The sequence below is a fragment of the Perca fluviatilis genome, chromosome 17 (genome assembly GCF_010015445.1).
Source record: "Perca fluviatilis chromosome 17, GENO_Pfluv_1.0, whole genome shotgun sequence".
NCBI classification, from domain to species: domain Eukaryota; kingdom Metazoa; phylum Chordata; class Actinopteri; order Perciformes; family Percidae; genus Perca; species Perca fluviatilis.
The window spans coordinates 28,418,823-28,436,919 of record NC_053128.1 but is presented as its reverse complement, the minus strand read 5'-3'; the positions used below and the strand labels follow the sequence as shown (position 1 = coordinate 28,436,919).

The 18,097-nt window shown below is 42.3% G+C and overlaps 1 protein-coding gene across 1 annotated transcript in view; it reads left to right on the top strand.

Annotated features, from left to right (window-relative positions):
* The window catches only part of adamts6 (ADAM metallopeptidase with thrombospondin type 1 motif, 6), a 66,308-nt gene that overhangs the window by 22,567 nt on the left and 25,644 nt on the right, over positions 1 to 18,097 (top strand). Inside the window, exons 11-14 of the mRNA XM_039780344.1 lie at positions 3,569 to 3,710; positions 8,605 to 8,712; positions 12,589 to 12,734; positions 14,651 to 14,714. Coding sequence (XP_039636278.1) covers positions 3,569 to 3,710; positions 8,605 to 8,712; positions 12,589 to 12,734; positions 14,651 to 14,714 — 460 coding nt within the window. The remainder of the gene's footprint in view (positions 1 to 3,568; positions 3,711 to 8,604; positions 8,713 to 12,588; positions 12,735 to 14,650; positions 14,715 to 18,097) is intronic.

Here is an 18,097-nt window from a genome sequence, read left to right as displayed (position 1 = left end):
TAGTTAGCGAGGCCCTCCAAGAAAGCTGATAATAGCTGCCTTGGTTGTCAGATGATGTTTCCGGCTGAAAGCTGTTAGAGGAGGGTCAGTGAACAGCACTTGTGACAGAGATGACAGTATTATGTGCCAGCTTCCAACTGGGACACAAAGAGCCACTTCTCTGCTGCTGCGTCGGGTTTCTGTCCAGTTCTGGCTCGAGTTGCTGAGGATCACCAGAGCTGTGCTCTAACAAAAAAAAAAAGAGACAAAGTTGTTTTTCTTGTTTTCTGAGCTGAATCAATGTATTGCTCTGCATATATTACACCACTTCAAGTATCAGACTGTTTCTTGAGTTTTTTTCTTTTCATTTTGGTTTTATTGCCTAGCTTTTATATTCCTTACAAAAGCTTTTCTGTCTGTAAACTGCAATTATCCTCCCTTTCTCTCCCTCAATCAGTGTTTTGGATATCGCGCATGCTTCTCCTAGCCAAGTAAACAACTTTGGCTGTGGTGTTGGCCTAGATTCACCGTCTTGCTGGAGCAATATGTGGTGCTTTGTTTGGGATTTTTAGGAATGGTTTATGAATGCACTCACAGTTCAGTCATAGTTTATTCTCCCGAGTCTGCATGCCAGTTTGTTGTAAATGTTTAAAGGCAGGCTGTTTGGGTTTATTAAACTCTCAGAGACCACATATAATCTATTACATTTGATATGAGACTCTTGTGACTTGTGCCTTACGATAATTGTCAGGTTAGTCTGATTTAATCACGCTGCTGGTTGGATACAATCAGCATGGTTATGATGATGGTTACATGAACGACTGGTGTCAGAGTTCAGGGGTCGCTGATGTTCTCGCCTATTAGAGGATATTTCCGCTCAGCATAATGAATTTGGCTGAATCCACCGGACAGGAAGCCTTTGCGACAATGTCAAATAATAGCCTCTATGTTTAAACTTTGACTATTTTGTCTCTCTCCAAACCAATAAATAGTGAGGCTTGACTCAGTGCACAGGGAGTCTGGGAGCCTCAGAGACCGACTTGTCTCTCTCTCTCCATGATGAGAGGGTCCCTACGAGGAACAAGAGCCAAGAAATGGGATTATTCCATTCAGTAACTGAGAACAGAGGACGGAGAGAGGAAGAAAGAGGGAAGAATCTAGAACACTTAAAGGACAATTCCGGCGCAAAATGAACCTAGGGGTTAATAACACATGGGCACTGAGTCGACCGTTCTCTGGGATATGTTTTCATGCTAATCGAATGTGACCAGTTTTAGGGCAAACCGCTAATTAGCTTATAACGCTAGTCGTCGGGGCACGGGTAAAGTAAAAAGTAAATATAGTGATCTCTGCTTATTAAACACTAAGCAAAGTTTGAACTTATGAACAGCTATTTCTATACCACTAACAAGGCTCAAAATAGCACCAGACTTCCACGGCCGTGCTTGAGCTTTGTTACTGGTTACTAGTTGCACAGCATTCGCGGTTCGACTGGTCATGAGGTACTGTCTTTCTAAACTATCTTTTCAATAAACTGTCTGTACACTTAACAAAGTTCTCAATGCTTCGGTTTACATGTAGGGACCCTCATTATGCCACCGTTTAAGTGTGGTGCTATTTTGAGCCTTGTTAGTGGTATAGAGATAGCTGTTCATAAGTTCAAACTTTGCTTAGTGTTTAATAAGCAGAGATCACTATATTAGAAGACACATTAAAAACAAACTAGTGAGTTCTTACAGATGTCAGGTTAATTAAGGCGCTTTAGTGATTTTTTATCTCTAGACAGTGGCAGGCTAGCAATTTCGCCCGTTTCCAGTCTTTATGCTAAGCTAAGCTAACTTCCTGCTGGCTGTATCTTCATATTTATCATACAGACAGAGTGGTATTGATCATCTCATACAAACAAGCAAACAAGATTTTTCCAAAATGTAATACTATTACTTTAATGTACAATCTTATTTAGTTTGCAACAAGCTAGTAGTTACTAAGAACGTAGAAAGGAATAGCTGGTGCATCACAATCCTGAGGGAGAGCAGAGATGTATTAAAAGGTGGACGTTTGTCCTCTCAATACAGCCTGGAAATTACATTGTTTTCTCAAATTTTGGTGGTATGTTCAGCCAAGCAGAGTGATTTAATTTGTTTCGTTTTTAAGATCTCTTCCTCTGAAATGTCTGCCGTCTTCCCAGTACATCATAAAAGGTGATTAGATGTTTGTGGTGCTCAGAGCAATTTCATCATCATCAAGAAACAGTGTCCCAGACTCTAAATAATACAGAACACATCATCAACTGTTTTTCTAGGGACTATTTGTTCGTTAGAATGTAGTTCCAATGAAAAACCACAATTTGAATTTCTTGAAATTAGCAAAAAACGACAACAACACAACAATCATTCCACTTACCCTGGCGACTGCACAAGTGCCCCCCTGGAGTACAAGGAATACAAGAACTTTTGAAATGTAAACTGTTCTTCTCGGCTGTATTCTGGGCGGCCCGAGTTGCAGTCAATCAAGTGTGGCTCTACGTTATTGTTGTAACCAGGCCCACTTTTCCTTTCGAGGGATGGGAGGCATTCCACTGCATGTTGCAGCTGCCACATCTCGAAAGAACACAGCGTTGTAAATAGTCGTAGTAGTATTTTGAGAGGATTCTCTGGATCGCGGAAAAGAAATTATCAAAAAGAATAGTTTGTTTATTGGCACTTGGCACTTGCTGAGTGTCTGCCTTCATAGACGGGGCGAAAAAAAGCATCGGTTAAATAGTGACTTGTAGCGACTTACAGTTGCTACATACATCAGAGGCTGCATGCCTCCAGAGCAACTATGGGTTAAGTGTCTTGCTCAGGGACACATTGGTTGATGTATCGCAGTGGGAATTGAACCCACATCTCCCACACCAAAGGCATGTGTCACATCCACTGCGCCATCACCACCCATCCAGAGCTCAGCATCTCAACCCAGAATAGACAGACACACCGACAAAAGAAAGTCTGTGTGCTCCTTGGCTGAAGTATTTTTTTTTTATTTTTAAGCTACTAGAATACAAAACAGCTCTGTGTGTGTGTGTGTGTTTTCTTCCTTTGTGAGCGCACATATTTCTATCTGACAAAACAGACTAAACATAATCCTAGGGCCGGACATATGACCCATAGCTCACTCCAGATTTTTCTCGTCCTTTCCCTGCTCTGTTATTTTATTGGCTCGTCTGTGGATTCAGTTTAAGCAGTGACATACGGAATAAGGGAGCACGGAGCCATATAACCGGAGAGAGGCTGCTCTTTTAAGAGACTTGGCCCTCTAAAGCCTCTGGTAAAATCTCTCTGCTTGTGCTTCAACGCCCCTTTGATGAGGAGGTGTTGATGTGTGTTATCAGCATTAACTACATGTCATTTGAGATCTCTGACAAGCTTCCTACAATGGTTGTTTTGGTGGTAAAATGAAATGAGTCAAACAATACCAGTCAATGTTTTAAAGAGAAGAGGGGAGTTTAATCATCCAATCTTGGCATTTCTAACTCTGCCATCAGCCAAGTGTAGAAACGTTTCTTTGTGTAAGAAACAATCCTATTGTAGGTTTGTTTTTTTGACAGCTCAGGTCGGGGGACGTGTCTGGACAATGAACCTCTGAAACGAGACTTCCTGTACCCAACAGTGGCCCCGGGGCAGGTGTACGATGCAGACGAGCAGTGTCGCTTCCAGTATGGAACCTCCTCACGCCAATGCAAGTATGGGGTAAGAAACCAGCATCTTTCATCTTGTCCTCTTCTCACCGACCCAAAGGGGATCCCTGTTACATGTTTTAACTAGAGCAGCTCATTAAACTCTAGTTGTATAAGTTCACAACCGTGCATTTTCACAGTAGCATTGCCCACGCAGGACTGGACTTTACTTGGGAAGGAGAGTGGATAGCAGGGATGTAAACAAGTATATTATTTGGATATGAACACAAATAGCATCCCGTTCTTTTAGCAGTAATCACCCGAAACTCACGGACCTCATGCACACACTGTTGCAGTCAGCTGATCTCCTTTTTTTCCTGTGGTGTCAGGATCTTTAATGTCCATTGAGAGCAGACGTCCAGTAATCTGTTTAGAAATCATAAGACCTTCAAGGATTAATTGATCCACAGAAAATTAACCTGCAACAAATTTGATACTTGATTAATCCATTTTGCTAAATATTTCCGGTTACACTTTACTTCAAGTTCTCTACATAAGAGTGACATGACACTGTCATGAACGTGTCATAAAACATTATAAACAAGTCATAAACGTTTTTTTTTTTAGTAAGTGTCATTCGGTTTTGTCATGACACGTTAGTGTTAGGGTTAGGGTTAGGGTTCATGTGTCATGACTTTGTCATGACAGTGTCATGTGAGTGTCATGTATTCATGACAGTCATGTCACTCTTATGTAGAAAACTTCAAGTAAAGTGTTACCATATTTCCTGTGGATGTACTTCATTTCTTTCTTGTATGTGATAGTAAAACTGAATAAAGTTGAATGAAATTGGGCTTTGGGCTCTTGGTCAGACTTTGACAACGTCACCTTGGCTTTAAGGAGTTTTATAACGGCCAATGGCCAGACAGTGACCTGCTCTATTCACACGTGGGCTCAATTGGACATTGCACAGACTTTGTACTCTGGAGCTTGCAGGGTAAAGTCTGTTTAATGTCCGGTCCAACTGATTCGGACATTTGTGTTCTCACATACAGCTCCTCAGGATAAGTTCAGTTAGATAACTTCCGGATCGCAGTGCATTGTGTGAAAGGGACATTAGACATGTCAGACCAACTTTTAATTTCCATCTGGACCTCCTCCCAATATGCGGCCAGTATACCCGGTCAGAACTGCATGTCTGATGGTCGAATAGCTTTCTTTATAAAGTCAGCCATTTCTATAACTTTCTACAAACAAGCAATCGGACATCCACGCCCATTTTTCGCCATTTAGAGGTGATAGAGGAGCCCAGGTTTAAACTCCTCTCTAGCTTTCTTTTTAGATTTTTTACACAGCCATTTTCGTCATCTTTGATGTGAACAACTGAGTGCAACACTATGAATACCTGAAAATGTGCGTCGTTCTCCCCATATTTAAATGATATCACGTCTCCCCCCTCTCTCTGTGACATGCTGCTTGTCACTCCACCTCGAGTGTGGCTAACTGTAAAGCACGTTGGATAAAACTGCTTTAAAAAATGGATAAAAGCGCTGTATACATTGTCGTGTAACAGTGCTATATAAATTCAGTCCAAATGCAAAAACGGAGGCGAACCGAAGAAACAAGCTCCATTTCGATTTCTGTTAAAGTTCTGTTTTTCGCACGTTTAATAAGAGGTGTTGATGTACAGCTACAGCCTGTTCATTCTTTACTGGGATGATTACAGTTGTCTTCAAGTTCATATTTCCCAGCTGAGATTAAAGGGAGGTAACCGTGAGGAAGATTATTGTTTTATTATTGTACAACGACTAGAGCAGCTCCAGAGGTGTCTTTCCACACGCTGCCTTATTCTTCTTTTTGATCTATAAACGTCCCAGACAAAGAGATGAAGGATTGAAGTCAACACTGCCCTTATCTTAAAGTCTGTAATGATAATGATTAATAATGGTTCACCCACCCCCCTGCCAGAGTAATGAGAAAATCTCAGTACATAAAGTGACACGGGCAGTGAAAGACAAGGAACAACCACGCGGTTTAAAGAGGGGTTGAAAGAATCTTCAAAGATTGAATGAACAATACCCTGATATTGTTTTGCACGATGTAAATATTGGAAAAAAAAGGAGACAGAGATTAGCTGAGACCATAGAGTTATTTCATTTCATTGAAAGACAGCAGCTTATCAAATCAAGCCCTGTTATTGTGGCTGCTAAGCTCATAATTGTGGTTTTAGATCAGCATGAAAGACACATCTATGAGCCGATTGGATTCCACCACGGATTCAAAAGAGCTGGATTGGAGTTTTTTCATCTGACAATCAGATCTATTTCACACAGCCATCTGGGAAAGAGATGCCCTCCGCGACGGCTTACAGGACAGACCACAGAAATGGATAAAAGGTCTAATGAGTGGAAGGGTCTGGTTTCTGAAGCCAAGGCTGTTGAACTTTTCCACATTTGGATGAGTATTTGTTGTATTTTCTTATCATTTTGTCCTGCAAACGAAAACAGCGACGGGAAAGGAAGGGAAGCATATCTTAGTTTATCTCTGATATTACAATAAATAATGTCATATTGTAGTTTTAATATTTCACTAAAGCATGTTTGGTTTAGACTGTAAGATAACACAATGATTTGTTATGTTTTCAACCACAGAAAACTCTAAAACTCTGGCCACAAATCTGCACCACATTCATTCATCTTCAGGACGGGATGGAAACCAAACATGACCTGCTGTGTCCCGTTCATCTGGGTTTAACAAAGTAGCGCATTGGTTCCCAACCATGGGGTCCGGACCCTACAAAGGGTCGCGAGATAATTATTAGGGTAGAAAAAAAAAAAAAACTAAATTCTGCTGCATAAAATTAGGTTTATTTTTCATACTTTTCTCTAATTTTTGGTTCTTTCTTGTTAAATACTTGATTGTTTAAAATGGTTTAGGGCAGCTCGTGATACTTTGAGTTACTTTTTGTATCATTTGGCTTTTTTCCCCCCAAATGTTAGGCTACATGTCTAATACTTTGGTATATGACAAAATACCTGCAAAGGTTATGACATTCCCATCAACTTTAGCTGTACTTTGTATTTAATGTTAATTAACAAATGTTAGCATGCTTACACACTAAGTTCTGTTTTTGCTATTCTTCTTGTTTATTATTCTTTTGTATCTATATGATAAAAACTATGATTAAAAAAAAAATGATAACACACAAAACAGGCAAATAATGCACACATTATGATGATAAGACAATATAACCAAACAAAAAGGGAGAAAGATTTAATATATAGACGATAACATGTGTCTATGTAAGTGAAGACTTGGCTTTAAAAGACTTGGTGGAGATAATTAGGCTACTTTAATGATGGTTGGGTGGGTTTGAGGTTCTGATTGGATTATGTTTTTGGTGTAAATTAAAATCTGACAACGTTGGATTAAATCAAGTCAATTCAAATAATCTAAGGAGGGAAAATAAATCTTCAATTGCTCACAACTGTTGCTTTGTATTTAGGAGTCATTACCAAAAGAGGTTGGGAACTCCTGATGTGGAGCAGTATTTCACTAAATATGGCCGATGACACCTTTACGTGGTTCAGCTATATTCAACACTCTTAAGGAACCCGCGGGGGCCTCACAGACTTTAAATCACAGTGCGAGACTGCGTCAGAGGTGGGTAAAGTAACACAGACCTCGAGAGGAAGTTAATAATTTGGTTTCAGCACTCGTTCCCACTTCGCAGTAAGTCTGTGCCTCAAAGCTACCAACACGGACACTATACGAGACACAGGAAGCTGAAGATATGAAAACAAACAACCTTTGATGGCTATATTAGCGAGGCCCTTACCGAGTGCCCCTGCCCTTTTTTTATTTTTATCGTCGGCTTGTTCTCTCATTGCGTAAATCCATCAGGCCCACATCCATGTTCTTTAAAGCCCGTGCCGCTGACCTTTTAGGGGGGGTCCGAGATAGTGAATGGAGCAGCGAGGCGGCTTATTGAAACCAGCTGGCAGAGGGGAGCCGCTGCAACCAGAGAGTGGCAGTTTGCCGCTTTATTTAAACTGGATAGGCTCAGGGAGCTGCGGGCCGTGGCATATTTACTGACCCCAGGGGTCAGAATCTACGCGCCGCATCGTAACTCTTTTTCATGGCCCTGCTCTTCTGCCGTACACAATTGTCCTGTAAAAAGCCTTTGAAGTGGAGACTCGGGGCTACCCAGCTTGGTTTAATGGGAAATCTAATGCAAGGTTGAGCAGAGCTGTCCTTGTAACATGTGTTCACTTTATGGTTTTATTTATTTGGGGGCAACTTAGTGCTGTCTACCCACTATCTCTCTCACAAAGACTCCCTTCCTTTAGTAATCTAAATGGATTATCCTTATGCTCCAGAGTTGAAGAGCGAGGAGGAGGAGGAGGAGGAGAAGACGGAGATGTTTATTCAGACTGCTCAGTAATACTAAAGATATTTGTTAGGCCTACAAGTCGTCTTTATCTAAGACTTGGGAGGCCTATTGCTCACTCTTGATTTCCCCTAAGAAGCAGAAATTGGATTTCTTGAACTGATGTCACGGTCCCGTGTGGTCCTGAGGTGAACGTGAGCAAGCGTTCATGGTGTTGATCCAGCTGACTCTTCATTTCTCATAAGAGAACATTAACAGCACCCGATGACCCCTTGGCGTATTGCTCAAGATGCACTATGATCCAAAGCATATGGGCTCTTAAAGTTAGATGCCTCTCAGCAGCCTCGATGTGGTCTCATCAACTCCTCTCATCCTCTGATTTGATCTGGAATCATGCAGATTTATAGATGAGTTTCCATGTGTTCGTTTTTCTCTGTCAGAGTGGAGAAGAAAAACACTTGGAGGAAAATACCACCAAAGGCTACTGATAAATCATCCTCACAGTTAATCAGCGATCCATCCCCCAGTCTGCTGAATTGATTTATTCTGACCAACTTGCTTTTGCCTTCTTTCCTAGGAAGTGTGTAGAGAGCTCTGGTGCCTTAGCAAAAGCAACCGCTGTGTAACCAACAGTATCCCTGCTGCCGAGGGGACCCTGTGCCAGACTGGCAGCATTGAGAAAGGGGTAAGTCATCCAATATTTCTTTCAATATACATTTAAAGATTCACACAAATTACCAAAAGGAAAACATATTTTCTCACTTAATCCGAGTGGTATCTCGGGATAAGTGAGGTTTTAACGTTGTTAGATCAGGAGGAGGATGAGGGAGAAATTAGAAAATTAGATCTCAATCTTTGGAAATGTAAACACAGTTTTTGCCAACAGACATCCAGACACGCACCTCTGACCCATGATATCTCTGCTAGCTACTACGAAGCCACAAGCTAACAGTCAAGTTCTCTTAAATATGATGGATGGGGTTAACAAGTCGCCATGAATCACATTCGATTGGATACATGTCTGTACACGCCCCCGAGTGCAAGATGAGTCATATAAGATGAGTTTTATATATATATATATATATATATATATATATATATATATATCATGTTTTTATTGATTCCACAGGAAAAGTTACAATAAACACAAAGATAAAGAGCTTATTTTCTTACATTTGCACCCCCAACCCCAGGTCCCACATAGAGTTTTGCAAGTATAATGACAGTAGGGATTATTTGTATATATATATATATATATATATATATATATATATATATATATATATATATATGTTTTACAGAAAGCGAAAAAAATAAAATAAATAAATACATATTTGACAACTGACACAGGGGCATTAGGACTTGGAAGATTTCTTTTTTGAGATTTAATTCACCTCCATTATATTTTGGTTAAGGCACGCAAAGACAGCTTTTTTCAAATAAAATGTAACCAAAACTATCTGCATGACTACCGTAGAGCTAAGTGAGAAAACTGTGAAGTGGGTGAACTGGCCCTTTAACTATTGCACACATATTAAGTTCAGTACCTGGTGATGTGAAATGAGCACTTTAATAGCCTCCTCTGCGTGCAGAAATGAACCTCAGCGGCTAGCGCTACCTCACTGCCTCAACTGGCATCTATTCTACTCTGGGAAGGGGAACCGTTCCCTAACTGTGCACTCATGCAATACACACGCACGCACGCACACACACACACACACAAGCAGGCCATGCTTTAGGTCATCGGCCCACTGTTGATGCCAGCCAGGTTAGGGGAGACAGTTTTAACACGGATTACAGAAGCCATTGTCACCGGCTGGTCCGAGGTCTAAAAGGGAAGAATAGGAGAGTGTCACGAGCTGTCACCGTCGATTACCATTAGCTCAGTGGAGCCTTTGAGGACCGGGGCCCACGGACAGGGTCCTGGACAACACAGGGGGCCCCAGGTTGAGCCTGGGGGGCTTTGGAACAGCTTTTGATGCAGCTTTAGGAGAGCCAGTGGCATACCCTGTCTGCCCCTGCCGGGGGAAAGCTTCAAAGGAATATGTATGTCAGCCATTTCTCACCCAGCGTGTAATGGAGAGAGGCCCTTCCAACAGGAGCAGGGAGAGAGAGGGTGAGAGAGACTGGGGGAGAGGGAGGCGGGAGAGAGAGACAGAAACTAACCAATGGAGGAGTTTTTACCTTCTGAGTCCCTGCCAGTCAGTTTCCCTTCCCTTCTCCCCACCTCCCCATCCCCTCTCTCCTCTCTCTCCGAGGGCCGCAGGGGCGTAGCACAACATTCTGGGCCATTCTCTATGGGCCCCTCTCCACATCCACAGCTATTCATCCGAGCATCTTTTTGGGCCCTCCTCACATGAGGGCCCTGGGTATGTAGTGCCCTTTCCACCCCCAGTCCGACACCCTTGGCCCAACTTATGGTGCGTTCTTTTTGTCCACCGAAGTCGTTTTACGAGTTGTTTTCCGGAGTTACGACCCGGAAGTTGCAAAAAGAACGCCCCGAGGTCGTATTTACGACTCGTCAAGTCGTCTGAACTCAGAGGACCCCGAGCTCACTTTCAAAGATGGCTACGTCGTGCATCACACGTAGTAAACATTGGGGTTATCTACAATTTTAAGCACTTTTGTCTTTGTTGTAACCAAATGAAGAAGTCGTACACATAGCACTGTATACTGCTACCTATAGGCATGTCTCTACAGTCTTATTAGGAGTTAAATACCGCCTAATTAGTTATTTTGTAGCTTGTGCAGCTGAAATTGGCTAGAGACGCTCGGTTGCTATATGACAACAACGGCTTTAAGCCGAGTCTTGAGCAGAAAGCAGAGCAGTAGCCTAACGTTAACGTTAATCAAAACGTAATTTTCATGTATCAAACTGTGAAATATATGTGTGCAATATGTCAATAACTGGGTGAATAGAATCCTAAATGTTACTAAAAATGTTACAAAAATCCATCTTTTCTCCGACTCGTAGTATTGTGTGACAAAAAGAACGCAACAACCCCGCTGGTTATTCGTTTTTCGACACGGATGTGACGTCACGCTCGAGCTACTAGTCGCGATTACAAGACAAAAAGAACGCACCATTCGCCCTCACCCTTGATCGTCCCCTCTCTCTTTAGTCGATCTTAACTTACTGATGCAGTTGGAGGGACAGAGGGCCGTCTCTGATCCCCTCTGCCCTCTGGAGCTGTGAGGAGCTTAGCGCGAGGCTTAAGCTCCTGAACAACACAGCATGGTGCCTTCGATCCCTCACCTGCCTCTGAAAACACCTCACAGTACTCTGGAAACATTCAACAAGAATACAAAAACATGCTAAACCACTTTACGAAACGGTTCTGTTAATTAAGCCTTGATAAAATAATGGTTTATGTTAAGAATGTGTTCAAGAGAATTATAAGAACATCATTTTTAAGATTTCTTTTGGGGGGCATTTCAGCTTTTAATGGAAAGAACAGCTAGATGTGAAAGGGGAGAGAGAGGGGGAAGACATGCAGGAAATCGTCACAGGTCAGACTCGAACCCTGGACCGTTTGCGTCAAGGCATACACCTCCATATATGTGCGCCTGCTCTACCAACTGAGCTAACCTGGCCACAAGAGCATGTTTTACGACCAACTCTGAAGAATCTTCGTTACAAGACGTATCTTGGCTGTTTTGTCTGTTCATGAACAGAAATGTAAAAACGCTAATTCATCCATCCATCTGCCCAGTACATCAGCGACATCAGTGTCTCTAGCTATATCGGAAGTTGCTTATTAATCAAGGTTTTGGTCTCTGTACCGGCACGATGGTATCACAGTCACAACAAGACCACCTGACAGTGATGACAGGAGTTTAGGACACTTTGCACTGTCACGCCAAATAAGTAGTTATAGTTATAAATCCCCCCCTAAAAGCACAAACATTTACACGCACGTTCAACATATAAGACGTTAAAATGTACATTAAATGAGATTCAATGTTTTTACACTAACATTAGCCGCCGTAAGCCAGAGTAAGTTAGGAGTAAGTCATGTAATGACGGTCGTGTTATTTCTTAGTCTCGTTGTAATGAGACAGACATACAAATGGAACAAGCAAATAAACACATATTCCCCCCAAATGTTGAACTAAACCTAAATTGAGACAATCATCTGACAGCAACTAACCTCAACGATTAGAAAAGCAGGACAGCAATAAGAAAATAAACTAAAATGACAGGTAAGGGAGGAGAAATAACAGGAATAATGTGGAAATAAAATTGTAGGTTGAGTAATGTAATCACCAGTTCTTAAAGTGTGACGGAGCGAATACGCTATTGAAGAAATAACGTCATCAGTCAGATTCTGTATAGTCTACATTTCACTGTACACAGATGCACATACATTTATTGTAAGCTCAAAACTGTTGGAAAACTGTAAAAGTGACACTTAGGTATTCTGTGTTGTTAACTGTAGACTCTAAAACAATCGTTAACGTGTCTTAGTGTTTTTGTTGTAAAGAAATGATTCAACTCTACAGCCTGATAACCAAAGTTTCCCTCTCTCTGCTCTCTGTGTTTCGGCTCCTCCCGGGCCAGTGGTGCTACCAGGGGGAGTGTGTTGCGTTCGGTACCTGGCCTCAGAGTGTGGACGGAGGCTGGGGGCCCTGGTCCACGTGGGGGGAGTGCAGCAGGACCTGTGGGGGCGGTGTATCCTCCTCCATGAGGCACTGTGACAGCCCAGCGTAAGTAGGCAAAGTAAGCCACAGCAAGCTGAACACACACATCCAGGTCCTGCCTACAGGTGTGTGTTTGTGTGTGTGTGCACATGTGTATGCTGTGTGGTTGCATGTTATACTTGAGTGGGAGAGAGATAGTTAGTCTCTGAGGCAAATTATTAGTAAAATATTTCCAAGGAAATGCCTCTTTCCTTGGGGAAAAAAACTGCCAATGGCTAGTGGTTTTTCCTTTACAGCTCTATGCGATGACTTCTTCTTAAAAACCGACTCCTACAGGATGTGACAAAGCATTTTCAATTAACTTATGCCCGGTCAGAACCGCCTGTTCTGATATATGGACAGTGTAATGGACAATACAGTGTTGCAAAACTGTAAAGCCAAACAGGAAGTGATGCTTTTATTGTTTCTTATGAACATAAATGATTAAAAAACAATCTTCCTGCATGTGTTTCCTGATCCAGTACACCTAGTTTGTCACATAGAGCTTTAAAGAGCCCATCAAATGGTATCATTACATCTGTTTCCAGTCTTTAGGCTAAGCTAGGCTAAAAACGTCCCGGCTTACCTGTTTTAGAATTACATATTTTTGATTTTTTTGGGCCTTTATTGATAGGACAGATTAAGTAAGGAAAGTGGGAGAGAGAGAGAGAGGGGAATACATGCAGCAAAGGGCCGCTGTGAAAAGGACTGAGCCTCTGTACATGGAGCGCATGCTCAACCAGGTGAGCTAACCAGGCGCCCCTATAAAACAATTCTAAATGCAAAGACTCTAACATAGACTGTAACAGTAGCACAAGTAAAGAAGAGTCATAAAGTCAGTGAAGGGACTCAGTAACGTCTTTAACGCCGCAATATTTACCTAAAGATTGCCAATATTAGCCACCGTAAACCAGACTAAGTGTAGCGAGTAGGAAGTTTATGTTACTTCTAGTCTCGCTGTAAAAACACAGACATAAAATCACCAGAAGAGGGTTCATTCAAGGTTGGCCAGCACTATCTTCTAATGTAACTGAGAACAGAGCTATGTTCTCATGCTTTTTGAGATGGACTGATGTAGCATGTGCAATCAGTTAAGACACAGCTCGCTCTCTTCAGCAGATTATAGGGCTAGGCAGTTTTGTTTTAAGGCCTCTCGTGTGTCCTCCCGAGACAAAATCGTTGTCCGCTGCATCTATTGTCTGACAAGTGGACGTTTAGGGATCTTTATCCTTCTTCCATCGTGGCATTCCTTTGTTTTTGGAAGCTAGATATTACGTCAGACGCGTCATGGGAAGACACGTGAAAGGGCCAGGGTGAACCGGAGGGAAGGAAAAAAAGGGGGGTAAAGAAGGGGGAAGAGGAGAAAGCACCGGCATAATGTGGAACACCTGTGTAAGGTGATCGCTGCCGCTCAGGCGTCAGCGCAAAGAAGAGGCAGGCAGAGAAAACCCAGCCAGACTAGCCTCCAACACATTCATTACAAGAGCGTGTCTCACTTTGTAAATGAAGTGGAAATAGACGTGGAGGAAAGGGAGGCTAATGAAGGTGAGAAGAAGGACAGAGATGATAAGAGAAGGAAAAACAAACCCTCTCACAGATGTAGTAGATGTGGTAGATGTAGGGACTCGTTCTGAGGTTCCAGAATTTAGTCTCTCTCTCCCGAATCTAAATGTCATGTCACACTTAAGAGCTCTTAGAGCAGCTTGAATTTCATGAATGAATCATTGGCACACGTTCTCAGCAAAGGCACACAAACACACTTTGTCGTCTGGCAGAGAGTTTTTTTTTAAGCCTGTTTTAAGACCTGTATTCACCTATGTAGTCCCTTAAATCACCGAATATGATTCCTTTGAAGAGTTTTGTGATTTATGGTGCTTGATGTGTTGAAGTGTGTCCTCTCACTCTTCAGTTCCCCACTCATTCCCTTCTCCTGTGTCTCTCAGCCCGTCTGGAGGAGGAAAGTACTGTCTCGGAGAGAGGAAACGTTACAGATCTTGTAACACCGATGTGAGTGTCTTCATTTCTTTGCCTCCCTGTTTCACTCTTGTCTGCTTGGTATTTAGAGCAAAGTACACACGCGACCTGGAAACTAAACTGTCCTCTTGATGGATGCTCTGCTCTGAATTGTAAAGGGAACTGAGGTGGTTGAGGCATCCTGACCTGGGATAGATTTGGCCTGTCACAGCACGACTGCTGAACCTCCATATGTTTCTCCTGAAGAACGTGTTCTCTTTGGAAAGGCTTTATAAGGAGCATCTTAGCTAGGAGCACTGCACCGCCTTTATTAGGATAGTTCAGAGTTTTTTAAATGGGGTCGTACGTCAGTGTGTTAGCTACAGTAGATGGCGGTCGGCACGCCCCCAGTTTGGAGAAGCAGGCAGCAATACCGACACGGAAGATAAGCAATGTACGGCTGTGGACGTTGGCTGCAGATAGACGGATTTTAGACACCTAAAAATATCAGTTTAAAGCGCCCATATTATGCTCATTTTCAGGTTCATAATTGTATTTTAAGGTTGTACCAGAATAGGTTTAAATGGTTTAATTTTAAAAAAACACCATATTTTTGTTGTACTGCACAGCTCTCTCTCACTGCTGCAGCTCCTCTTTTCACCTGGTTTCTGTTTTAGCTACAGAGTGAGACCTCTTTTCTTCTTCTTCTTCTGTACTATCTTTGATTGCACTCACACATGCGCAGTAGCTCAGATGTAGATCATGTCAGCTAGCTAGCTCCATAGACAGTAAAAGAAAGACTGTTTCTCCAACTTTGGTCAGTTACAAGGCAGGATTAGCTGGGAGACTTCTTCTAAACGAGGGCGCACATGGAAGTAGTTCTTTTGTAGATTATGGTGAACTTGTGTATCTTGTAGCAGTGCTTTGCTATTGAGAACGAGGTAGCATGCTAGCGTTAGCTAGCACGCTAACGCTAGCATGCTAACGGTTGCAGTTAGCCAGCTCGTTTCGGCTTGTGACGTAGAAAGCCGTGCCGATTTTGAACAGCTCACCAAGAGACTGAAGGCAGGACACGTTCAGACACCGTATCTCACTCAAAACAGCATGGATGGATTTTTTTCAAAGTTTGTATGCGCGTGGAAGCACCAGAGACACAAAATAACAACCCAAATCCCAGAAAAAGTGATTTTTTTCATAATATGGGCACTTTAAGTGTTCGCTATAGTTATTTTCCCCGCTTTACCTTGCTTTCAGACAGCCCTGTACGACTTATATCGTCAAAGCCACCAGACTCCTTTGACCAAAACAGTAATTTCACCTCGCAGAACATGGGAGTGATAGAGGCAGCGGCAGACCACCAACTCTCGTGTTCATTTCACACTGACTATGGATAAGTACCTAATACAAACCCACTTCAAAACATCACAACTGTTCCCTTCAGTTTTCTGACATGTTTTCTTCCTGGAACACAGGACAGATAATTAAAAACTCACAGGCAGTGAATCAGTATTCCCCTGTAACTTTTTGGGTTCACTCTTCTCCTTGTTACTTAATAGTTCACATATTGTTTGTGACATTTGACTTGAGCCAACGCTGATGACAGTTTCAGAGCATATATTTTATGAAAAGCAATTCACAGAGCTTTTTTTTCTTTTTAGGTCTGGAGCAAAACTTTAAACAAATATTTAACATGGCTGCAAGTTGAGATCTCTGTTCAACTATTTCTAGGTGGGCTTTTTTTTCAGAAGGTGAAAATTGAAATAGTTAGGGCCCTGGTGGACATTTAACCGCAAGTCTTAAAAATAACAGCTCAGAGCAAGCACTGAGTATTTTCTTTGGAAAACAAACAACATCCCCAACCGCTATTTCATCACACTGACCACATCTTGTCTAGGGAAATGTGTGTGTGTGTGTGTGTGTGTGTGTGTGTGTGTGTGTGTGTGTGTGTGTGTGTGTGTGTGTGTGTGTGTGTGTGTGTGTGTGTGTGTGTGTGTGTGTGTGTGGATGCGGATGTAGATGTAGATACAATGACAAATAATCGCACACACTTACATGCATAACTTGTCTTGCTTATATCCCAGCTATTATCACATCGATCAGCGGTCACTTATTATTTGTTAATGGGTGCCTCCCTGTCCATTCCTGTTGCTACTACGTCCGTCCTGTGGGAGGTTACTTTATATTGTAAAGCTGCTCCCATTAGCATAAGGCTCCATGCAGAAGCTATTGAAAATGGAATCACTTTTCTGTTTGGGTTTGGGCCCATTAGCCTTGGACACGGTCAGAGATGCGGCTTATAGTTGACATTAAAAGGGACACTCCAACAATTTAGTATCATACTACAGCAATTAGTTGTCTTAAGGCGCTGACACACCAACCCGATTATCGGCCATCGGACAGTCTGGTGAGGTCGGTGACTCGAGTCTGTTCGGTGTGTTCCGTGCCGTCGTCAGTCGGAGGAGCCGTCGGCGTTCATTTGGGCCGATTTGACATGTTGAATCGGAAGGCGGGCAGTCGGACACAATGGCCAATCTGATTGGTGGAGCGCTAACCCGGAAATGATGAGCGGGATGAGCGTGACTAACGCTTCTCAAAATCGGACGAAAATCTTTTAAACTGACCTTTTGTCGATCTGAAATGAAGACAGATTCAGTAACTGCACGTCCTATTTCTCGCTTAAAATGTTTTCAGAAACTATCTATGCTATACTAACTAGAACTATCTTCGTAAAATATGAGATTGTATTCCGAACGAAGCCGCCATTATGCCCGGTTGTAAAATTCGGGAGAAGCCAGACCCATGTGACGAGTTCGTCCAATCAGCTGCCGGTTTTGATTTTTTTGGGCGACAATACAGATTTGCTGTTACAGAGACGTATTACGTATTACGTTTCGCGCACGCGCAGAACGTACGCTCTATTCGGCGTCGCTTCGGTGTGTTCCGAGCAGTGTTAAGAGTAACGCGTTACAAAAGTAATGCAGTCACAGTAATGTATTCCTTTTTGCTGTAACGCAGTAATATAACGCATTACTAATTACATTTCGGTGATATTATTACCTGTTACAATCTCAGTAACGCGAGTTACAACGCATTTTAACGCAACATTTTTTAAGAATTTCCCAACACCGCGAAGCATTTGTTCACAGGAAAAAAAGCTGTGAGTATTATTTCATAACATCTGACATTACGTAGGTACGTCAGCTCAGACAGCAGTGTGTCTGAGCCGCTGACAGATTTAATGTCGGGAATTAATGTTTAGGCTTGCTAAACAGGCTTGATTTACACGTAAATCATTGCAGTTTATCAGTTGTGGAGAGTAACTCTGCCTTGTCTTTTACTGTGACCATTTACTGTTCAATATGTTTCTGTCATGGACGGTAATAATTATTACAGTTGCAGTTTTACAAACAAGAAAGTGAGCAACTTAGCTTGACAGA